The sequence below is a fragment of the Echeneis naucrates genome, chromosome 1, assembly GCF_900963305.1.
Source record: "Echeneis naucrates chromosome 1, fEcheNa1.1, whole genome shotgun sequence".
In the NCBI taxonomy this organism is placed as follows: Eukaryota; Metazoa; Chordata; class Actinopteri; order Carangiformes; family Echeneidae; genus Echeneis; species Echeneis naucrates.
Window position 1 is genome coordinate 11,581,364 of NC_042511.1, and position 24,766 is coordinate 11,606,129.

A 24,766-nucleotide genomic window follows, 5' to 3' on the forward strand; every position below is an offset into this window, starting at 1 on the left:
ACAGGAGCCGGAGACCAGTTAGGTGATGATGAAAAACACTTTAATAATTAACAGACAGAGCAGGAACAGAATCAGACAAAGAACTAATAAGGACTAGACGGAGCATGAACAGAGCAGGGACAACAGAAGGACAACGGAAAGGATCTCACACCGAACAACCAGAAAACAGAATTTAAAAACGGTGCTAGACAAGACACAGGTGATCCACATTAGGGCAAGGAAGGCAATCAACATGGGACACAATGAGGAAGTAAAGCAATGGGGAACACAACAGAACCAGGACTTCAAAATAAAACAGGAAGTTACAAGGACAGAACACTAGACAGACTTAACTCAAAACCTGACAGTATTAAAATCAGAGCTCCTCCTCAACCTTTAAGGGAGGGGGAACTGAAGTTGATAAATGGACAGTGTGGCAGTCTGTAGTAGGAATGCAGGGGACAATGTCTCGGACTCAGTGGTGGCTGCTGGCGTTTTTGGCCTTTTCATCTCTGATTTTTAGGACTGTTGGATCACCGTTGTAAGTGGATCTAACTGGCCTTTATATTGCTCTAATTGCTTTGAAGTCATTAAAAAAGTAAAATGTTTTAAACCCATCTTCATTATAATCATTAAAACTTGACTGAAATATTTTCTAGATAATTTTTCTATTTCTATTTTCTACTAAACACAATTGGAATGTGTAGGGTAATTTCGCACACAGCTGAAAAGTTGGACCATGGATATCCTTTAATTAAAATATTCATGCCCACTTTCATACATTTTTTTAATCCTAAAGTTTTATATCTTTGGCTGAGAAAATGCCATTGTATATTGAAACCTACTTTTTTTTTTTACTATCAGGCATATTTTTAATGTTAGGGGGTTTTTTGTTATATATTTTCTTGACATAGGATTTTGGCCTTATTCTGACAGGGACACTGAGAAAGTGACACAACAGTCAGGGAGACAGTAGGAGGAGATGACATGTGATACAGGGGCACAGGACAGACCAAGTACATATCCCGTACCATTGGTGCCCACCTGAAAGAGGCTGTTTGGTGAAATGTCCATGATAAAGACATTTAGATAGGTTTTGAATTCCTTATAAATATAATTGACTGAAAGAATTCTGAAATGTACATTTTCATGTGTATTTCACACACTACAATTTTGATTGTCAATTTTGTTTATTAAATGAATTTGTATCATCTACTATTAAATGCTTTAAACCAAAGGGCTTTACAGGACCAGATTAATGCTGGTTTCTGACCATATTTGATCCTCCAAGATGACCAGTAAAGAAAACTCAGGAAAGAAACGCAAAGACATTTTTAGAGATGTACATTGTGATAACATTAACTCCGGTGAAATTTGCTTTTGCACAAAAACTGATTTGGATCCTGTGTTATTGTATGTCTCATTAATTAATTAAATGGTTTCTTCTGCTAAAAAATTTGTTTCTACTTGCCACTGTCACCAAGTGCTTGCTCTTAGAGAGATATGTTGGGTCTCTTTAACAACTACATAAACAGTTTGATCTGAACCTGCGCTATATGTAAAGTCCCTTGATGAAACTTTTTTACGCTATATATGCTTTATATATATATAAAGCTTGATTGAGAATACAATTTTAGTGGTTCAGTCATCCTGGTCATTTTCTGTTTTATAGTGTTATTAGGCTTTAATTTTGGGGACATTATTTTATTTTAAAATGCAATTACAGATAAATTATTATCTGTAACTGCATTTACAATTATTATATCATTATTTTATAAAGGCTAAAATCATAATAATTGTGGGGTATTAGTTAAACGTAGGTCCATTTTTGCAATGCGTCTGGGTCATGAAGGTCAAAGTGTTATCTCTCAAATGCCAGTAAACTGTATCAGTTTTTGTTTACTTTATGACAGAGCGAAAATAATGACGAAATACTGTATTGAATTTGTCCTTGCTCAAGGTAAAAAGAAAAAAGAATAACAATCCATTCCATGTTAGCTCTGACTGTCCTTGTCCTGTTCTTACACTTTCTCCATTTTCTACACAACATAATTTGACTTTTTTTTCCATTAGTATGTAATTAATATGCAGGGTCCAGGAGAAAACTAAAAAATTCAAGCATGGATGATGTTGTTGGTTTGTCCAGATTCACCTATTTCAACAAATAACAATTGATGGGTCGACATTTTATCATAACATTATATTACCAAATACCTGAGAAAAGTCAGGCTTGACAAAATACTGATGTTTTCTTTAGGATCATGAGGCCAAGAGCATGACTCAACTTTTATTGTGTTATAACGAAAGTTATGAATGTAACTACAGTTCAATGAATCTCGAATGACTCCGGAGTACAAACCTTCAGTTTGCAGAAGTGGAGGACTCCGGCCGCAGGACCACAGCCAGTGGATGGCCAGTGGCCACATCCACCCTGTAGAATCTGGAGAAAGTGTCCGGCGATGCCCACGAAGCCGCGGCACAAATGTCCTCCAGGGACACTCCCCTTAGGGCAGCCCATAATGTAGCAACACTCCTGGTAGAGTGGCATTGTATACCAGATGGCAGGAGATGGTTACTTGCCCGATATGCATGGGCAATGACGTTGACAATCCAGTGGGACAAGCGCTGGTTGGAGATGGCGCAACCCCAACATAACAGAGAAAGAGCTGGTCAGATCTCCTAATGCATGCAGTGGCTGCAATGTAAGCCCTCAGGGCCTGCACTGGGCATAATAGTTCAGGTTTGTCCCCTCAATCTCCTGGAGGAGGGTTGTGCTATGCAATGTGCGTGGCACAGAACCTTAGGAAGGAACACTGTGTTCGGCCACAGAGTGACCCCTGAGCCATCTGAATTCCACCTTAAGCACGAGTCACTGACTGACAGGGCGTGCAGCTCACTGACATGCTTTGCAGAGGAAATGGCCAGGAGGAACACAGTCTTACAGGAAATCCACTTCAGCTCCACTTGTGCCAAGGGCCAGCGTAGTACAGCCAGTGCTAGTGGAAGATCCTATAGTGGCGTTCTCGTGACCCTCGGAGGATGCAATCTCTGGGGCACCAGACTGTGGCTCCCTACTGTGCTGTTGTCAACCCTTACATGTCAACAGGATATTGCTGCCACGTTTAGTGTGCACTACCTCTGGGTGGAGGTGACACTCTCCTGCTGGAGGTTTCTGGTGGGAGAAAAAGTCTGCCAGACGGTTCTGCTCTCCTGGTAGATACGTTGCCCGAAGGTTGATCAGGCGGGGAGCTGCCCATGTGAGGAGATCCTTCGTCACTGGCAGCAGCTGCAGAGACTTGATCACGCCCTCATGATTTATTTGATACACAGCTGATGTGTTGTCTGCCCGTATGAGGACATGCTTGCCCCTTAGGTATGGAAGGAAGTGCTTGAGAGCTAGGTGAACTTCCCGCAGCTCCAACACATTGATGTGTGCACCCCAGTCTCCCATGGACCACCACCCACGGGCTGTCCTGCTCTGCCACACTGTACCTCATCCTGAGGGGCATCTGTGGTGAGAGTCTTCCTGCGAGATGGAACGCAGCCCATAGGGACATCCCTGAGCGTGTAGGACAGCCTGCCGTGATATCCAGAGCTTCCTGCACCTGTGCCACTTGGCATCCAGGTGAAAACTGTTTAACTATCTCTGCAGGGGTCGCAGTGACAACAAGCCCAGGTGAACCACAGCTGAAATGGACATTAGTTTTCCTAAGAGGTGAAGGAATGTAAAATAGGTCAGCTGGTGGCCCTCCTGGAATAGGGTAAGAGGGTACAGGATGTTGTTGACCCCGTGGGGGGACAGTCTGGCTGTCATTGTGACACTGTTCGATGTCACCCCAATGAAAGATCTGGTCTGTAATGGCACCAGACAACTCTTCTCCAAATTCACCCTGAGTCTGAAGCAGGCCATGTGGGACAGGAGACGTGCTGCGTCCTGGGACACCTGGGCCCGAGACGGCGCACAGGCAAGCCGGTCGTTCAAGTATGGAAGGATTTTCATGCCCTGAGACTGGAGAGACACAAGGGCTGTGGCCACACACCTCGTGAATACCCTTGGGGAGAGGGAATGCAAGAGGGAATGCACGAAGGGCAGCACCCTGAATTTCCAGTGGCTACAATTAACAAAAAGCAAACCGAATGCTGCGGGGAGGCAGCGCGCACACAGCCTGTACCAACAGAGGTTGACAACCACACTCATCCGCGGATGAAGCTATAAGCTACCGCTAACAGAGAATCCATGTTGGGTACCGGGACGCGCTCACGCAACCCAGCAATTAGGTAGGCGAGTGAAGGACATCAGCTCGAGCAACTAAATTATATGTCGGGAGAAGGATGCGCGAACGTTCTGTTGTTTTGCAAGCAGCAGCACATTTTTGATATTTGTAATTTTTTTTTTTCCACAGGCAGGTGATGTCCGCCCCCAACTTGTTCCGTGTAGGAACAGCAGAAAATGTCTTTGTGGAGTGTCAAGACTGCAGTGGAGCAGACCAAATAGTTCGAATTTCTGTCATGACCCATCTAAACACAATGCTGGCATCCACAACTGTGACCCTTACCAGTGCATCTAACTTCCAGGGGTTTGGACAAATAACGGTAAATACTCCTTATTGACTGTCATGTCAATCTTCTGTCATGACCTGAAACAATCCGTTGAAAAGGAAATGCTCACCACACACGCACTTCGTGTTCATGTCTTTTCTTATTGGATGCAGATTCCTGCAGAAAACTTCAAGAAGGATCCAGATGTAAAACAGTATGTCAACCTGCAAGCTCAGTTCCCTGACCGTATGTTGGAGAAGGTTGTTTTAGTGTCCTTCCAGTCCGGCTACATCTTTATCCAGACTGATAAGACCATCTACACCCCCAACAGTAGAGGTGAGTCTTCTCCTATGTTGGAGCTAAGAAACACACTAATTTCTATGAGTGTCTCTAATAAATACATTTTTTGTTTTTTTTTCTCAATTAATGTCTTCACTACAATACACTAATGAGGTCCACTGTATGTGTGTGTATGTACTGTATGTCAGTTCTTTTCAGGCTGTTTGCAGTGACACCAAGCATGATGGCACTGCCGAATGATCACTTAGCTGGAATTAATCCCTGCACTGAAGTTGAGATCATGGTATTGTAATTTTTACTTTGATAAGCAGAATGTTAAGTAATATTATATTCATCTGTCAGTGTTTAACAGCAGATCTGTTCCCTGCTGTCATCTTCACCTCCTCAGTAATTACTAAAGCACATACAGTGTTGAACCTTGCTTTGACAGTAATATTCACGTGGCTCCTTGAAACAGCCATCCCACCATCCATTTGAAAATGCATGTCCTTTCCAAATCTGAATGCAGGCCGAAGTGAAATTTTTTTTAAAAAATCACCAGCAGTTATGCTGCAACTTCTTTGTTGTAGTACTTGTTTTACTATATTTGTGAAGTGCCATGGCTCATTTATAATAGTTTCTCAGCTCTGTTTGTTGCTCTTAGAATTCTGAGGGCAAGATTTTTCCTCATGATAAAATCTCTCTGAATATGGGAACTTACTCTGGAGCCTACACACTTGATCAAAATGCCAGGTGAGAATTTATTTGTTTTAGTTTTACCAAGCTGAGTATACTTCATTTTTCATTTCTATTCTATATATAGCAGATCAGTTCAATGACAAGTACTTCATATATATGTGATATATTTTGATATCTATATGGCATGCTTTATTCAGGCAGCGTTGCCTCAACACACTGCAATTTGAAAGTGCCATTAAAAAAACTTGCAGCACAATGGAAGTTGTGAAGTTTTTTGGGCATACATTATCCAAGTCAATTTTCCATCAGTGGTGTTGGAAAATGAGCAAAGATGGTTTTGGTTTTATTTTAACATTGTTTAACATAACATTGTAGCATGATTGGGCAGCTCAACGGCGTAATGGTTAGTGCTGTTGCCCCACAATAAGAAGGTTGTTTGGTCTGGGGCCTTTCTGTACAGAGTTTGCATGGGTTTCCTCCGGGTACTCTGGTTTCTTCCCACCATTCAAAGACTGAGATGTTTGGGTTGATTGGTGACTCTAAATCATGTGAGTGTATGTGTGTGGTTGTTGGCCTCTGTGTGTTGGCCCTGTGATGGACTGGAGACCTGTCCAGGGTGTACTCCGCCCACGCCCAGTGTGAACTGGCTCCAGCACCCCCTATGACCCGGAAACGCAAAAGCGGTAGAAGATGGATGGATGGATGGATGGATGATCGCATGATTCAGATATGAGACTGTTGTAAAAGCATCTTCCTTTTTCTTACCAGGCAGCCAATTCAGATAACCTGAAACAAGTGTCTTTGCATATTTTTCAAACTGTGTGTGTGTGTAGTCCTGGACTTTGGAAAGTGGTGACCAAGTTTTGCAGCAACCCACAGATGAGCTTCTCTGCAGACTTTCAAGTCAAAGAATATGGTGAGTATCTTTTCACCTGAGCTGTTACTTGTAAAATCTACAAAGCATTTAAAAACTTTTTACGTGATCTTGGACTCAGTAAAATGCACTGAATTTTTCAGTGCTTCCGACTTTTAAGGTGAAACTGACACCTACAAACTCGTTCCTCTACATGGACAGCCCACAGCTCACTATCAACATCAAAGCTACGTATGGCAAGATTTATTTTTCATATCTTTAAAGATTAGGTTCGATTTATTATGGTAGAATTATTAATTATTTTTAAGAGGTTGATGTTACTGTAAGAGCTCTTGGTATTTTTGTTACTTTTGTTACTTTTGTTTTGTTACTTTTTTGTTATTTTTGAACATCCCAGCTTTAATTTTAACTCACTGTGGTTTTAAACATATCCCCCTGTGGTTGTAGGTATCTGTTTGGCAGAGAGGTAGAGGGGACAGCCTATGTGGTATTTGGGGTTGTGTATCAGGGTCAAAAGAGAGACATTCCCAGCTCTATTCAGAGAGTGCAGGTGAGCACGTACATTTATTGTGCTATCGTTAGTGAATATGCCAGTTGATAGATGTCTATAACATTTATATTTCACGTTAAAGCACAAACTCAACATGTGTTTTTATAATATGTCACATTAGGTCAAAAATGGTAATGGGATGGCACAACTAACTAGACAGCACATCGCAGAGACCTTCCCAAACATCAACAGCCTGCTGGGAAGTTCCACATATGCAGTTGTCAGTGTTTTGACCGAGGACGGTAAGAAAGAGGGATTTGAGTTGTGTTTTCAGACTAAAGCCTTTTTAGTAACAGATTTCATTTGGAACAGTTTTTTAATACGTGTTTTTCGATGTGCATGTATCAACAACAGGGGATGAAATGGTGACAGCAGAGTTGAGTGGTATGCTAATCACCAATTCGCCCTATAAAATCCGCTTCAGGAAAACCCCTGAATACTTTAAACCAGGAGTGACCTTTGAATTTGAGGTGAAGTACTAAATTGGATTTATATTGAATGGCAATATTAATTTAAATTTAAAAACAAAGCATTCTGCTTAATTCATGGATGCTATGTCACGTTAGATTAAGGCAGATGTTTTCCCATTGTTTCTGGCGGCAGGTTGAAGTTGTGAATCCAGATGAAACTCCAGCACAAGGGGTTGAAGTGGTAGTGAATCCAGGGGCTATTCAAAGTCAAACTGCGGTCAATGGAAGAGCAGGGATTAGCATCAATGTTGGGTCAACAGCTTCAAGACTAACAATCAGTGTAAGTGCCCAAAATGTTTAACCTTTTTTTTTCCCCATTCCAATCTATTTGCAAATAGAAGTTTAAACATGCAGGTGTGGCGAAGTTGGAACAAAGCTACAATTGAAATAAAGCAATCAAAAGCCGACAACGGCACCTCGGTTTAAAAGTTAGGAACACAGGTTCTTAGTTGAAATCAGGGTTGAGCAGAGTAGTAACCACAAGCAGAACATAATATTCAATATTATTCACCAGATCTACTATATATGTCCAGAGCAAAGTCTCTCCTGATGATCTAGTCTCACTCTCCAACCGGGCCAAAGTGGCAGACCCGAAGTCTTGGAAGTGGCGAGAAAGGTCCCCAGTCACTCCAGAGCACGTACACGAGACAGCAGAGCCCTAAACGGATAAATGGACAGCCAAAATTCACAATACGGAGGCCTCCAGGGTCTAAAATCCTTAAATAAAAAATTTCAATATCTGGACTGCTAAGACAAGTAGAGCGGGTGCTTAGCTGCAAACAAATAAACACAGCAAAACAACAAAACATGGAACACCAAAATGGACCCCATCACACATGAATTAACTTTGTCATATTCACCCACAACAGTTGTTTTTAGTTTCATTTAGATCTTTCAGTTTGGTTTAAGTGCTGCTGACATGTTTCACGTCTGAAAAGAATGAGACTGATGTCAATGATCAAGATATTGTTTTCTTCCTGGTAAACTATCCTAATTCTGGACTATACCATCATGGATAAGTGAGAACAACATAAACCTTTCTGTATCTTCTGTATATGTATGTATGTACTTTTACATGTGTGTGTAAATTACAGGCAAGGACCAATAGTCCTGGTATTCCACAAGGAAGACAAGCAGTAGCCACGATGCAGGCTCTCCGACATGCAACTAGAAGCAACAACAACATCCATATTTGTAAATAAACCAATACACATTATCTTGAAATAATATCAGAAGATTGAAAATTGATTTGTATGTGCCATCAACAAGCTGAATGACAAGATGTCCTTTTTGCAGCTGTGAATGAAAAAGAGGCTCAATTAGGAGCCCATATGAAAATCCACTTCATTTTCACAGGAGATTCTAACTCAGTCAATCATCTCACATACCTGGTAAGAAGAGTTTTGCACACATGGACATAAATATGTAAACATTAACTACAGTTATGACCTTTGTGGTGGGTAAGCTGGTAAATGCTAATGTATAAATCATTGTCTCTAGATCTTGAGCAGAGGCCAGTTGGTGAAATATGGCAGCTACACAAAATCACAAGAGGTGTTGATATCCACAATTATTCTGGTCACTAAAGAAATGATGCCATCGTTCCGCATCATCGCCTATTACCATACAAATGACAATGAAGTGATATCAGACTCTGTTTGGGTGGATGTCGAGGACTCCTGCATGGGCTCAGTAAGACACAAAACACTAAGTTTAAATCAATCAAGCAGATATAAATATACAGAATTTTGTGGAACTATTTTTATGATTACACATCTGCTCTTCCTTCCTCCTTTTAGCTAAACTTAGAATTACTGACACCTGCTTCATTAATTAAGCCTCGTGGGACATTTACTGTGAAAATCACCGGTGATCCAGGGGCATCAGTTGGACTGCTGGCAGTTGACAAAGGCACAGAAGTCTTGGGCAACAAGAACCTCCTCACCCAGAAAAAGGCAAAGTCCTCACACTTTCTTTCGCTTTAAATTTCTAAAAAGACTTTTAAATGAGGTGTTTTGGTTTGGTAAGGTCTTCTTGTGTGGAGTCTTCATTTCCTTCCTGGACTGGAAAGCAAAGGGGGAAAAACAATCCACTTCTGCCGATCTGGCTTTATGTAAGCCTTGTTTGGTTGTATGTTGAGGTGTGAATTATTTCCAACCAACTTAGATATGGGACATTGTGGAGAAACTTGACACAGGCTGCACACCAGGAGGTGGGCAGAACAGCATGGGCGTATTCTATGATGCGGGGTTGTTGTTTGTCTCCAGTGCTGGTTCTGAGACTCCCCACAGAAAAGGTAAAACCACTTGACTCTACAGTTTTAATATAGTGATCACAGAAGCAAACAAAGCAAAGTTGTCATGTCCAGTAGTTTAGGAAGCATTAAAATGCTGGTGGGACAAACATTGACTATATTGTGAGAAAAATTATACCTTAAATTCCATCTAGAGGAAGTGTGTGGCCCCAGATCTCATTTTTTATATTAAAAGCTAAAATTACAGCAATTTATTTGATGCCCAAACCTCACCATTAGACAACTGGAATTTCTGTGTGCAGCCATGTTGATTTTCAGTAAATTTAAAATATCCTGAACAGTGATGGAGGGTTTGAGACCTTAATAAAACAACTACCAGGTAACTTCATCCGCACCAAGAATCGTTAACCAGTAGATAAGCCTGGTAGTGTCCAGCCCAATTACGACTTCAATCCTACTCAATTAAAAAAAAAAAAACTGCCCCGAAGTGATGTTATTTGTGGATGATCTGGCTGTTTGGAATGAACGATGGGAACCAGGTAAAAGCAGCCCACTTTTCATCTCCCCTGCCCATCTTAATCAAACGAAGCCCAACTGGGTGGAAACCCGCCCAATCTGGCAGCACGCAGCGTGTGCACATGCATTGTGAGAAACTGACAGTAGTTTTCAAATACAGTTATATCAGTTTCCCCAAATAATGTATTTATGAAATAGACAACAAAGTTTCATTGTAAACGGGGCATTGTGTACCATGTTTAATGTGTCCAAATACCTCTGAATTATTTTTAGAGTATCATGTCAAAGATACTTTGGAGGCTGTGTTTATATTTGTTGGTTTTGGTTTACATTTTAAGATTCGAGATGTCCATCCTCAACAAGGAGGAAACGGGAGAGCACTACACAGGATGGAACAATCAGTTCAAGTAAGACTCAGCTCCAGTAAACCTAAAACTGCTGAACTGCTGTCTGACAGTGAAGGTTCATGTTCTACAGTAATTGGTGCTTCTGATCAGTGGCTATCGTGATGACCAGGCATTGTAGCTTTCAGCCAATAACGGGCAATAACGTCGGCCAAAGAAAAATCTATTGTACGGTAGTATTTTTTGTTGTTGTTGTTGTTGTTTTATGTTTGTTTTTTTTTTTCAAATATTTATTGCACATTTTGTTAATTTGCAAATGTTGAAAAACATAACAAAAGGGCACATACAAGGAACAACAATAATAATGTTGAAAATAAAATGAATAATTAAATAACTAAAAAATAACAATACTAACAGAAAAAGTAAAGGAAAAAAACAGGTTGTATACACATACACTCACCGGCCACTTTATTAGGTACACCATGCTAGTAACGGGTTGGACCCCTTTTTGCCTTCAGAACTGCCTCAATTCTTCGTGGCATAGATTCAACAAGGTGCTGGAAGCATTCCTCAGAGAGTTTGGTCCATATTGAAATGATGGCATCACACAGTTGCTGCAGATTTGTCGGCTGCACATCCATGATGCGAATCTCCCGTTCCACCACATCCCAAAGATGCTCTATTGGATTGAGATCTGGTGACTGTGGAGGCCATTTGAGTACAGTGAACTCATTGTCATGTTCAAGAAACCAGTCTGAGATGATTCCAGCTTATGACATGGCACATTATCCTGCTGAAAGTAGCCATCAGAAGTTGGGTACATTGTGGTCATAAAGGGATGGACATGGTCAGCAACAATACTCAGGTAGGCTGTGGCGTTGCAACGATGCTCAATTGGTGCCAAGAAAATATTCCCCACACCATTACACCACCACCACCAGCCTGAACCGTTGATACAAGGCAGGATGGATCCATGCTTTCATGTTGTTGACGCCAAATTCTGACCCTACCATCCGAATGTAGCAGAAGAAATCAAGACTCATCAGACCAGGCAACGTTTTTCCAATCTTCTATTGTCCAATTTCCATGAGCTTGTGCAAATTGTAGCCTCAGTTTCCTGTTCTTAGCTGAAAGGAGTGGCACCCGGTGTGGTCTTCTGCTGCTGTAGCCCATCTGCCTCAAAGTTCGACGTACTGTGCGTTCAGAGATGCTCTTCTGCCTACCTTGGTTGTAACGGGTGGTTATTTGAGTCACTGTTGCCTTTCTATCAGCTCGAACCAGTCTGGCCATTCTCCTCTGACCTCTGGCATCAACAAGGCATTTCCGCCCACAGAACTGCCGCTCACTGGATATTTTTTCTTTTTCGGACCATTCTCTGTAAACCCTAGAGATGGTTGTGCGTGAAAATCCCAGTAGATCAGCAGTTTCTGAAATACTCAGACCAGCCCTTCTGGCACCAACAACCATGCCACGTTCAAAGTCACTCAAATCACCCTTCTTCCCCATACTGATGCTCGGTTTGAACTGCAGGAGATTGTGTGGACCATATCTACATGCCTAAATGCACTGAGTTGCCGCCATGTGATTGGCTGATTAGAAATTAAGTGTTAACAAGCAGTTGGACAGGTGTACCTAATAAAGTGGCCGGTGAGTGTATATACATGTCCATACACATATATATTGGTTTCCGTCCTGGGACCTTTCTGTGCAGAGTTTGCATATTCTCCCCTTGTCTGCATGGGTTTCCAAACACATGCATGTCTAGGTTAATTGGGGATTCTAAATTGTTTGTAGGTCTGAATGCGAGTGTGAGTGGTTGTGCATGTTTGTGTGTTGGCCCTGTGATGGACTGGCAACCTGACTGTGTCCCTCACCCGGAATGTTGGTTCAGCTTGGCTCCAGCGACCCGGAAACAGAAAAGTGGTAGAAGATGGATGGATATATGATACACATATAAAATTATACAATCTGTGCATCCATGGACACTTTCACCCACAAAACAAAATGTCACTGTGTGTAAGACCCATGTTGGTAGAAAAATAAAATAATAAAAAAATGTATAAAAATAAGTAAATTAAATAAATACATATATCTAAATACATACAGGCATATAAAAGTAAATTAAAGTCTAAATCTTCAGATTTATTGTTTTTCCGTCAGGGTTGCATCAGGTGCTGGAGCAAATTCAAGCTGGCATCTGGGGCGAGGGCAGTGTACATCCTGGTGAAGTCGCCAGTCACAGGGCTGACATATAGAGACAGACAGAGACGTACAGCCATACTGTTATGGACTACGCAGGTCTAGGGTAGTAAATGTTCAACTGATGGTAGTCCTAACCTGGAGTGGATATGAAAAGAAATAAAACAGAGGGGAACAGGGGAACTGAAAGAAGGACTGGTCTGCCAGGAGTGCGAGTGGAGTGAGGTGGGTTATCTTACCAGGCTGCAAACGCCCTATCATTCCTAACAATACTCAGGCTCACACCTATGTGCCATTTAACCGAGACATGCATGTCTTTGCATGGTGGGAGAAACCAGAGTATCTGAAGGAAACCCACTCAGGGACAGGGAGAACATGCAACCTCCCAAACGGAAAGGCCCCAGGCCCAGATATCGAATTTACATCCTTCTTGCTGTGGGATGACAGGGGTAACGTAAAAGTCCTCTTTATACATAAAAATGTGTCAGTCCCTCGAGGATCTCATGGAGCTTTTTATTTGTAATTGTCGTAGTCCAAAATGCTTGGGGGTTATCTCAAAATTTGTTATCTTCATGCAATCTTATGAAGTTCTTCATAATGTGAGTATGAATATAACACTAAATACTTGCCAATGAACAATAATAACGCTTTAATAATGCTTTAGGTGAATTTGACATGGACGAAGTTGTTTCTCGAACCGCATTTCCTGAAAGTTGGCTGTGGTCAATGATTCAATTTCCTCCCTGCCCATCATTTTTACCAAACTGGTGAGGCCAAAACCAAGCACACAGTAGATCATGATACATCTGAATTATGCTGGATTTTTGATTTTTCCCTGAGATATATTACACATTTCTTTGTTTCAGTGAATCCACATCATTGGAAAAACATTTTAATTTGAAAGACTCAATCACAAGTTGGCAGTTAATTGGTATAAGTCTATCAAGAACCAGTGGTAAGTATTTCTATTTTTTTTTTCACAGTTTTACATGCTTTCTGTCTCTTTGCATTGATTTTCATGTAAAGTACATATTAATGGAAAGTGATATGTTGGATTGCACCTTGGGTGAATTTCTGTAGTCTATAGTCCCTTGGTAGGCTGATGTTCTGTAACAGGTAACCTTGACAAAAAAACCAACATAAAACACAATGTAAAATGAAAAATGGAAACCGTAAAATACAAAATGTAAAACACGTACGACAGCAATGGCTGTAGAAACATAACAATTTGAAGAGTTTGTTGTCCCCTGTTGTCCAGTATAACCCTGCACCACATTCCCATCTGCTACAACTGTAAGCAGCTAAATTGTGAATATCCTTAAACCTGCATTTTATCTTGATTTATTACCTCAGTAAATGTTTTTCTAATGAGTTAATGGGTTAAATAGCCAGTTTCGAGTCTTCTCCCATACAACACAATCCAGAAAGAGCACAGAGCAGGCCAGAACCGCCCATCTCTCCTCCCGCCTCCAAATATAGTTTCTTGGGGTTTCAAAAAACCAAGTCCATGGTAGCTCACAGACCAATGAGTGACATCATGACTGTTTTGTTTCCACTTGATCCACATATTGTTTTTAAATGAAATTCCTCCAGAGGCTGGAGGAGGTTTTTGTTCTTTGGGGATCACTGATGTGCACTCTTTTACTCACTTCCAAGTCTTTTATGTGACGCTCTTATTATTTCTTTTTGCCAAGGTATTTGTGTGTCCAGACCACTGGAAGTAATTGTTCGTAAGGAATTCTTCATTGATCTCAAACTACCGTACGCTGCTGTGCAAGGGGAGCAGCTGAATATTAAGGCTGTTGTCCACAACCTTAGAAGTGAGCCTGCCATTGTAAGTCAAGGCAAGATTTATTATAAAAATGCACAGCGTGGCTTTCACTGAATTGAAGCATCATTTTACTGCCCGATTCAAATTGTGTGACTGTCTGTCACCCTATAGGCACATATAATGCTCATGATTTTTCCTTGGATGAAAACTATAAGTTTGGAGAATTTTCTTATTCTGTCATTTGAGGACATACTTTGTCTAAGTTCATAATTAATATAACATATTTTGTGGCAAACAAAAGCCAGTTGAAGCAAATGTGTGCAGCATTACAATTTTGAGTCTTATCATCAGAGAGTTTCCAGATTTAGTTGCATCTGTTACACAGATCCCCAGGGGTTCTGCTATGGGAACGGATGCCTCAAGCTCATTGGGAGTACACATTGTAAAGGACTGATTATTCTTATTCTTACATTCTTGTTCATATTTATTAATCTTGTCTCTGTGAAACTGGGAATGTCTCTTTCCCATAAACTGACCATTTTGATTCTGATGCTTGAACTCTCTTTGTCTTATGACCAAAATATCTAATGTTGTTAAACTGGATTGAGTATTTGTGTCACACCATTTCCATACTCACTTTGACATATGATGCTTCCACATCCACATCTTGGAAATTTCATTTAATTTGTTTTCTTTAGGTTAAATACATCTAAATCACTCTTTATTTTACATTTGTCCTTCTTTATCTGTTTCGAGGTACATGTGAATTTCGCTGAGGACATGAATTTTTGCAGTTTCGCTTTTCGACGTGGAGCATACAGTCAGGAGGTCAAAGTTGGACCCTATGCTACGCAGTCTGTAAACTTTGTCATTATTCCCATGAAAGTCGGACAATTTGAAGTGGAGGTCAAAGCAACTGTTAGAGACTCGTCACTCAACGATGGCATCAGAAAGACTCTGCTGGTGAAGGTGAGAGAAAAAGCATGCTTGGTACTAGACTAAACACTAGAACGGTTCTGTTGCTGCAGTAAAATACTGAAGGGATATTAAAGTTGCGCACAGTTTAAATTTTACATTGGGACTCAGACCTGTGATTGTCTGAATTTCATGTATGTGAACGTTCTTCAAGCCAGTTTCAACATCAGATTAGTATCCAAGAAAATCTGCACCATTATGATTATTGTACCTCAATCAAACTTAGTAATATGTGGAAATATGAGTAAGAAATACAGAGTGAAATAACTCTTTTAATTACAAATTCAGCTGTAGGTGTCCGATTGGACATAGGTCCACTGAAGAATAATTGTCATTACTGTTGTGTTTTTCATCATTGCTGCTTTTACAGCCTGCAGGTGTGCTGACAAAACTCACACAAGTTATAACACTAGACCCAAGCAAGCAAGGTAGGTCTTTGGCTAAGTCAGCCTAAATGACAAGAAATATCTCACCTTTTTTTCTATTCATTAATCTTCTAACATGCAATTCATCTATGTCTCCAGGTGGAGTTCAAGAAGAGACAGTCAAGAGTGAAATTCCTCTTACAGATGTAGTTCCAAACTCACCAATGAGCACAGTGTTCTACCTACACGGTAAAGGGGATAAAGGGGATATCTATGATTTGAAGGTCATTTGGAAATGAAAGTACATTTTAATTAGCAACAGCGGCACAAAGATTCAGAATTCATGAATACACTAAGCTAGGTGATTCCTCAAGCCAGTTAACTCACATTTGTACCGTAGTAATTGGATTATGGAGCTGACTCAGCTCATCGTTATGCTAAGCTAAACACTAGTGTACCGAGGCTGGCTCAAAATGTGGCACCCACTGGATTTCTTCACGTAAACAAACAAGAGTGGCTCCATCACATGTGAGGAAAAATGTGTGTGACTAGATGTCTGCTTGAAATCCCTGTTGAATATTTATTTTAAGTTAAGTCAGCAATTGTTTATGTTGGCCTCTAAATGATTTAGAGAACGTAGCAGCCAACCACCTTGTGTTACTCACAGTATACAGAGATGACCTGTTTTAGACGACGATTTTAGACGATGAAAGGTCCAGTATCTTGAAGGCATATTCTGGTGTAAACAATACTTTACACAGCTTCAAAGAACATCGCTGATGGCCCACATTAGGCAGAAACCGCTGTGTGGGTGATGTGGTGGTGGGAGAGGAAGACACGTGAGCCAGAAATTCATCGCTACTTGGAAGAGCTGTGAAGAATTTTATTGATAGTAAACACGTAATTGGTAAATTGGTCAGGTGAATGCACCAAAATACGTTATGTCTTACATAATTTGAGTATGATTGATGAACCGTTGAGGTCTCAACGGTCTGAAAAATGTTGTAATCTTATATATGACGTGTCATATTGTTATTGCCACATGCCTCACTGGTTGACCTCTTGTCCCCGCAGGAGAAGAGCAGATGAAACTGACAGACATCGTTAGTGGGGAATCAATGGGGAATCAATGGGCAACCTTACAACCAACCGGGCCTGGAGACAACAACATGATTATCGTAACAATGCCTGTTATTGCTACCGTGTATTTAGACAAAACCAATCAGTGGGAAACTGTGGGCTTTCACAAACGCAAAGCAGCCATCCAACACATCAAAACTGGTAGGCCAACACGTACACATTAATTTGTTTGTGCAGGTACCAAATTTGGCTAAAATGAATAGCACACTTTAATAGGACTCTTCGCATTGACATTAAATGGCAAATATTAATTGGAATTGATGTCTCATTGATGTGTGTTTTTTCTGTCTGTTCAGGCTACGAGAACATGCTTTCCTTCCGTAAAAATGATGGGTCCTTTGGTAGTTTTTCCGCATTTCCTAGCAGCACATGGTGAGACCAGCGAGCATATATGGGCTCATAAATAAAGAAAATTCTTTAACCTTGATGGGGAGAATATCTGATGCAATCAGTTTGCTAATAAATAAGCAAATGTGAATTTATTATACGTACTGCTGTGGTACTGACCATGTGCTGAGAACAAAGGAAGGCCGACAACCATGTCCAAAGCCTGATAAGAGTTGAGCTGAGAACAAACCATTCTTTAAAAATTTGAAAGACACTTAGCAGGTAAAGCCATGGCTAAACCTGGGCTGGGCGGACACAGGCACCATAAACTAGTCTTAACGCCTGGTTACCCTGACGTTGTCACAAGTTAAATCTTGGTGAGTGCATGCAGGAAATAGACATACTACTCAGTGACAGGTCTGACATCCAGACAGCATCAAAAGGCCAATGGTTAGCATGCTTACTCTTGAACTTCGACAGGCAAGCCAGCCTTGTGATTTGGATGTAAATCCCCTCAAATTCATGCTGAAAGTCTCCACTTAAAGAGAATCTTAAATGTTTCATTTCACATTCACTGTGGTGGTGTAAAGAGCTGAAAAGTGTGTAAATGTCCAAATTTGTATGTACCTGAGGATTGTGTATCCTCTCCTATCATAGGCTTACGGCTTATTTTGCCAAGGTGTTTTCCATGGCCAGTCCGCTGCTGCCGATATCTACCGACTCAGTCTGTGAAGCTATCAAGTTTCTGATCCTCACCACCCAGCAACCTGATGGCATGTTTAAGGAAGTTGGACGTTTGGTGCATTTAGAGATGACAGTGAGTGTCATCATTTAGATATGACAAGTTGTTGAACCTGCTGCCAAACAGATACTAAAACTACACATTGTGTATGCATGTTTGTACTCATGTACGTGTGTGTGTGTTTGTGTGTTTAGGGTCTCGTGAGTGGCAGTGATTCAGATGCCTCCATGACGGCCTTCTGCCTCATCGCCATGCAGGAATCACGTAAAATGTGTCTTGAAACTGTTTATGTGAGTATCTCACTGCCTACAATAGAGGTATTTCTTTCTTTCTTTTGGTTATTGTTTTGTGTTTGTGAATTTGTTCAAATAAACTATATGTAGTTATCTCTTCATTAGCTGTATTTTTTTTCCCTATCCAGAGTTTGCCAAGCAGTATAAACAAAGCTGTGACCTACCTGGAGAAGCGTCTGCCAAGTCTAACTAACCCTTGTGCTGTTGCCATTACATCATATGCCCTAGCCAATGAAAACAAACTGAACCAGGCGACCCTCTTCGCATTCAGCTCCGCAGGTTTCCCACCTTAATATTCCTTCACAGGATGAGAAAAATCAACTACTTGTTTACTTTAGTGTGTGTATGTAGTGTACAAATACACTTTTTTTTTACCTCCTTGGAACCATTTCTCATTTAAATAGTGATCTCCTAATGTCTTGTAATGATCTTGACTAAAGAGTTATTATAACAGACTTACAATGAGTGTGTGTGTCTGTGTGTGTCTTCCTCAGACCTGACCCATTGGCCTTCACCTCAAGGCCATCCTTTCACTCTGGAAGCTACAGCTTATGCTCTCTTGGCTCTTGTCAAGGCAAAAGTATGTTCCATCTGCAGTTATGTTTTTCACCATTAAAAAGAGAGAGTACAACCATTTTTTACTTAATAAAATGTTTCTTTTAATAGCATTTCAATCTGCTGTTCTGCTTTAATTTCATATAAAGTCATGTAATAGCTGTTGATGTACGTCAAATCTTTCTGGAGATAGAAAAGAGTAGAAACGCACAACTTCTAACGCATAGAACATTTTTAGTCACATGTTAAACTGAAATGATCTTTTTTATGCCGTTTTCAAAGACATGACATCATTTTAATCATACTCAAATATTAAAGATATTTAGAGTTCTACAAATCTACTTCACCTTAACAAACTGTCAACTAAAGCGATATCAACACTTGCCTTGTGTTAATATAGGCCTTTGAAAAAGCCATACCAATTGTGAAATGGATCAAACAACAGCAGCATATTAACGGAGGCTACGGATCTACTCAGGTAACACATCACTTTTCTTTCGAGATTCAATTATGTATGTAGTAACTCATATTTTTGAGGTATGGATGAAGCTTCTCTCTCTCTCATTCCTTCCTCAGGCCACCATGATGGTGTACCAGGCTTTAGCAGAGTACTGGGTCAGTGCTTCAGAAGATGCGTTTCTTCTAAATGTGGACATCTCTTTGCCAGGCAGATTGGCTCCTTATAAATTCTACTTCACCAAGGATAATGCCCATCTAACACAGACAAGTCAAGTAAGAGCAAATATGAACACACACACACACACAATGAGCAAGCACTCAGTTCTCATCAATAAAATCAGCTTTTAAGTCGAAATTCCTTGATGTTGTTTGTTCCTAATTAAGGCGTATTCCTGCCAATGAATTATTTTTTTACTTTTGTATCACACTATTTCAGCATCACGCTATAAACCAGGTTGCAAGTGTGAGAGCCACAGGGACAGGAACAGCAACGCTGACAGTAAGTAAAACACATAATTTTGGGAGCTTTTATTATTTGTTTTGTTTTGATGACTGAATTTTGATTCCTAGAGAAAAACAAATTATTACTACCATTATTACCATTATTTAAGATATACCACCAGATTGACTCCTGCAACCTTGCATAGAGAAGTCATCTAGATAATGAATGGACAGTGTAGTTTCATTTAAAAATCCTCAGTTACATGGCAGCATGTGGTATCCAGAATGATATCTGAGGTGCTAGCAGTTTTCTTCATTTTCAACAAGTGTATCACAATCAGCGTGGCATCAGAGAAACAAGTTTCATTAAAACAATCATTCCCATTCCCCATGCTATTTGCAGGAACTGCATAAATACCTTTCCAAGAGTCACATGGTTCAAAAGGAAAAGAGAGATTAGACAAAATCAGTGTAGAAAAAGATGGCTGCAGAACTGAATTTAGTGATTATCACACATTTAGATTTTACAATAAAAGGATTTTGAGAATTCAAATATTAAAAGAAAAATGGTACCAACATTTGATTTACAATGCATCTTGTCTTTGATAGATGATATCAACATATTATGCTTTGCCTAATGAAGTGGAGATCAGCTGTACAAGGTTTGACCTGTCTGTGCAGATCATCCCAGGTAATTTTTTTATCCTCTGCCTCTATGTGTCTTCGTCGGAGCATTTTTCCTCTCACTGTCTTTCTCTTGTTTGTATTTGTGCAATTATTTGTTTTGCTTCCTTCCAAGTATTCTTGTCTAACCCTAACCTTGTATTAAAAATATTAGGACCTAAATCTATTTCGTTCTTCCAGTGAACATAAACGAGGAAATGAAGACTTACAAGCTGAAAATAGATCTTTTGTAAGTACAATGAAGAAATAGTTAGTATTTCCGTGCTCTGTGCCCCACATCTTATCGTGTTTTATTTGTCTTCATTTTCTTCTCTTTACCTTTCCTCAAAGTTTGAAACATTTGCATTGTTTAAAATGCTTCGATCTTAAACTTTACCAAGGGCTTTGCTTTCTTTTGCGATCATTATTTCAATTAATCGACTCATTCTGTATACAGGTATAAGGACACGCAGCATGATTCAACCATGTCTGTCTTGGACATTAACTTGCCACCTGGCTTCACTGCGAACTCAAATGACCTAGATTTAGTGAGTAGTCTGCAGTCATCTGCTTTAAATTTGTCTTAAAACTGCAGTACAGAACTTCTGTCTTGTTCCTCTGGCAATGAGAATAACTACATAAACACAATTTGCACAAAGTAAATGTTACATTTATGCAGCCTTCTCTTATTTTAAAAATGCCAACCTGTCCAAGAGCAGCAAGTCCAAATCCAGATTTACTCAGTCCTTCATTCAAGGAAAAATCATCCATTTCTCACTTTGTAAATGCTTCACTGCTGGTGCACACCATGAAAAGCTGACAAATGTTCTGTTATACTTGTACAGTCTTAAACTACAGCTGAAATCTTGTCTGTTCTAACCAGAAACCAGTGATCCAACACTGTGTGTGTGTTTCAGTTATCCAGACAAAAAGACTGCTCCATTTCAAAGTATCAAAGGGACACAGTCTTGTCAGGCTCAGTCATCATCTACCTGGACAAGGTTAGTTTTTTTCCCCTTCTATCCCCCTTTTCTCAATTTCTGATTCAAGTAAGTTTAATTGACAAAAACGTTAATGAGTGGTACATATTGTCAGGCCAAAGTAAGGCAAGCTTCCCCAAATTTGTATGGCCCAGAAAGAAATTAAATGAAGTTGTGTTTCTTTCACTTTACTTTACATCTGTCCACAGGTTTCTCACACACAATCAGAAGAGCTCACCTTTAGGATCCACCAGACCCTGAAAGTGGGCGCCTTACAACCAGCCGCTGTGTCTGTCTATGAATACTATGACCGTATGTCTCAAAGATAAGATACTCAGTTTCAGCTTCAGTGGTCTACAGGAGTTTTTATTTTCTGCAGATACAGTAGATGTGGCGATAAGCAGACGCTGTTATATTATGTAACTATTAAATATTCCTTTACTGCAATGCATGGAAGTTAGCACAAATGTTTTTTTGTTGTTGTTGTTGTTTTGTTTTTTTTTATTTTGCAGAGACACACTGTGTAAAATTCTACCACCCAGAGAGAAGAGATGGAGAGCTGCTGATGCTCTGTGCAAAGTTTGACTGCAGATGTGCTGAAGGTAATGAGGACTATTTCATCCGCTTACTTAAAACGTGAAATTCTTCAAGGAAGACCAATCAAATATTAAGATTAGAGGAGATAACTGTGGAAATTGGCTAACAGTAAATAAGCAAATGATAACATTCAGAACTTGATCAGAGGCAAGTAGCACTTGCAGGATCTTGTAGTATCAAAGTGGAAGACAGCACAAATACATTAATTCACTAACATACTTAATACAGCTTCAATCACCCATTAACACATCAACACAAATACACGTGCTCAATTAATCAGGCCATCAGTTGTGTTTTTTGTGATAGAAATTCTTATTATTTCTGGCTGATGATGAAAACACAACATTCAATTCAGCCAAGCTTGAATGTTTTAAGATAAGAAAAGTTGCATCATAGCTCATCAGCTATGAAGCTAAGACGTCAGCTGAGAAGATTGGTCAGGGCACAGAAAAAGGAATGCCTGAGAGCTGAACAAGTCAAAGCTTCATCTTGATACTCTATCTTTAACTAATAATCAGGTCAGAAATCAAGGGGTAATTTTAGACTCAGACCTGAACTTTAACAGCAACATTAAATCAATACCATCAGCAGCTTTTTATCATCTAAAAAAACAGTGCCAGACTCAAAAGAATAGTGTCTAAACCAGACATGGAGAGGCTAATCCATGTGTTTGTCTCCAGCAGGTTAGACTACTGTGACAGCCTGCTCACTGGACTCTAAACGAGCTGTAAGCCAGCTGCAGAACAGCCAGAATGCTGCTGCTCAAGTCCTGACTAGAACCAGGAAATACGACCATATTAGTCCAGTGCTCAGGTCTCTGCACTGGCTTCCTGTCACTCAGAGAATAACCTTTAAAACAGCTCTGCTTGTGTACAAGTCTCTTTAAGTCTAGCACCAAAGTACATCTCTGACATGTTAGAGCCATATGAACCTCGGGGAGTGGTCTCCTGGTGGTGCCCAGAGTCAGGACTAAACATGGTGAGGCTGCGTTCCAGTTTTATCCTGCTAAAATCTGGAACAATCCTCAACCCTGACAACTGACAACATTTAAATCCAGGCTGAAAACAGTTCTATTTAGTTGTGCATATGACAACAGAAAGCATTTTATTTTTTTGCTTTTCATTTATTCAATGATTATTTTGTGTTCTATGTAAGGATTTTATCTGCCGTCTTGTAATTTTTTTGTATCTGTAAAGCACTTAGAATTATCCTGTGTACAAATTGTGCTCTATAGAGAAACTTGCCTTGCCTTGCATATGTCAAAAAGCACATATCACATGACTATCCTGTCTATTGTTTACTGGAGGCTGATCTGGTTGAGACCTCGTAATTGTCTTGACAGTTTACCTAAAGGTGTTAAATATTACTTAATTAATCAAAGGCTGCTTATCTCAGAATGAACAGTACTTAGGTAATTATTTGTTATCAATCCAGGTTTGACTCACACTAATCTATATTTGCAGAAAGCTGCGGTGTGCAGAAAAAGGGCAAAGTAGACAATGAACAGCGCATGGCAAAATCCTGTGAGAGAACAATTAATTTTGGTAAGACATATATCAATGGACTGAATTTATGTCAGCGACTGAGAGAATGTGCAGTATCAATGTCCAATATGTTTGTTCTCAGCGTACAAAGTGAAACTGGAAAGCTCCATAGGTGATATCAGCACTAATCAGAATATAATGAGGGTGCTGGACGTCATCAAAGAAGGTGCGTATTTTCAAACAAAAAAACTGTACAAGCAAAAATGCCCCAGTTGTGTTTCTACAATTCTTGTCCAATAAAGAATTTTTTTCTTAACCCTAACCCAACCCTAACCCATTTTTAATTTTTTTGAGAGTCCATCTTTAAGTATTCATTTCCTTCTGGCAGTGAACTAACTGTTAAGCTATTGTTGAAGGGAACCAACCAACCAGCAGTACACTACACTGAAGTCCGGCAATTTGGAGAATTAAATTAGCCACTGTGGCCAGCTTTATTTTACATTATACAGTTTCATCCAGCTCTCAGCTACAAAGAACATAGGGCTATTTTCAAAAAATGTCTAACTATCTCTTTAACATTTCTTTCATGGGTATTATATGAGAATGTAACAATGATGTGATTTACTGTTCTTTAAGTTTTGTATGTAATTCTTAAATTTCCTCTCTCTTTTGCAGGAAGTGTTGATGTGTATCTTCAGGGGAAAACACGAGTATTTCTCAGTCCACCACATTGCAGAGAGTCTTTGGATCTGAGACCAGGGAGTGATTATCTCATCATGGGTGCATCCAGAGATATTCAAAGAGGCAACACACGTGACACGTAAGTTTGTTTTTGATATTGTCTCTATGTTACATATTTCACTGAATCATTGTATGGTTGTTTATGTATATTTGCTTCCATTGAGAGAGTCATTGTATTAACATATTTATGTGAAGGAGTAAGCTCTACTTTATCGTGTTCTGGATAAAGCAGCATTTCATTGTTGTCCTCAGGTACCAGTATGTGCTCGGTGAGACAACCTGGATAGAGTATTGGCCCACAGAAGAAGAGTGTCAAATTGATAAGTACAGATTTGCATGTTTGGGGTTGGCTGATATGCTGGAGCAGCATATGTTGTTTGGATGTGTCAACTGATAAAGTACTTTTCATACTGGTTTCATTTTACATCAACCTGTTCTGTAAAACTATCACTGCAATGAGACACAGTATAAAGATTACATTATTAAACCATGTTCAATAAAATGCATTGGTTTCTGTCTGCTTTTCAATA

At 39.9% G+C, this 24,766-nt stretch overlaps 1 protein-coding gene across 1 annotated transcript; it reads left to right on the forward strand.

Moving 5' to 3' along the window:
* The first annotated feature begins 443 nt into the window (after positions 1-443).
* On the forward strand, positions 444-24,630 carry LOC115060017 (complement C3-like). Its single transcript, XM_029527851.1, has 42 exons — positions 444-520; positions 4,383-4,572; positions 4,692-4,854; positions 5,007-5,101; positions 5,462-5,550; positions 6,330-6,412; positions 6,514-6,601; positions 6,818-6,920; positions 7,042-7,162; positions 7,275-7,390; positions 7,524-7,670; positions 8,485-8,584; positions 8,687-8,781; positions 8,891-9,082; positions 9,190-9,345; positions 9,557-9,686; positions 10,499-10,567; positions 13,368-13,470; positions 13,570-13,658; positions 14,398-14,537; positions 15,231-15,443; positions 15,820-15,877; positions 15,974-16,063; positions 16,889-17,095; positions 17,251-17,326; positions 17,939-18,098; positions 18,218-18,313; positions 18,445-18,595; positions 18,811-18,896; positions 19,272-19,349; positions 19,448-19,603; positions 19,767-19,829; positions 20,381-20,462; positions 20,636-20,684; positions 20,892-20,982; positions 21,352-21,435; positions 21,624-21,726; positions 21,927-22,016; positions 23,475-23,555; positions 23,638-23,721; positions 24,171-24,315; positions 24,489-24,630. Exons 1-42 carry the CDS (start codon positions 444-446, stop codon positions 24,628-24,630), a joined length of 4,731 nt encoding a protein of 1,576 aa, XP_029383711.1.
* Positions 24,631-24,766: the final 136 nt, after the last annotated feature.

What these genes read in the sequence shown, in the direction of transcription:
- LOC115060017 (XM_029527851.1), top strand. Translation starts at nt 444, where the DNA reads ATGTCTCGGACTCAGTGGTGGCTGCTGGCGTTTTTGGCCTTTTCATCT. An exon ending in GAGTGACCTTTGAATTTGAG is followed by an intron (nt 7,391 to 7,523) that starts GTGAAGTACTAA and finishes TTCTGGCGGCAG; the next exon opens with GTTGAAGTTGTGAATCCAGA. An exon ending in TGGCTCTTGTCAAGGCAAAA is followed by an intron (nt 18,897 to 19,271) that starts GTATGTTCCATC and finishes GTGTTAATATAG; the next exon opens with GCCTTTGAAAAAGCCATACC.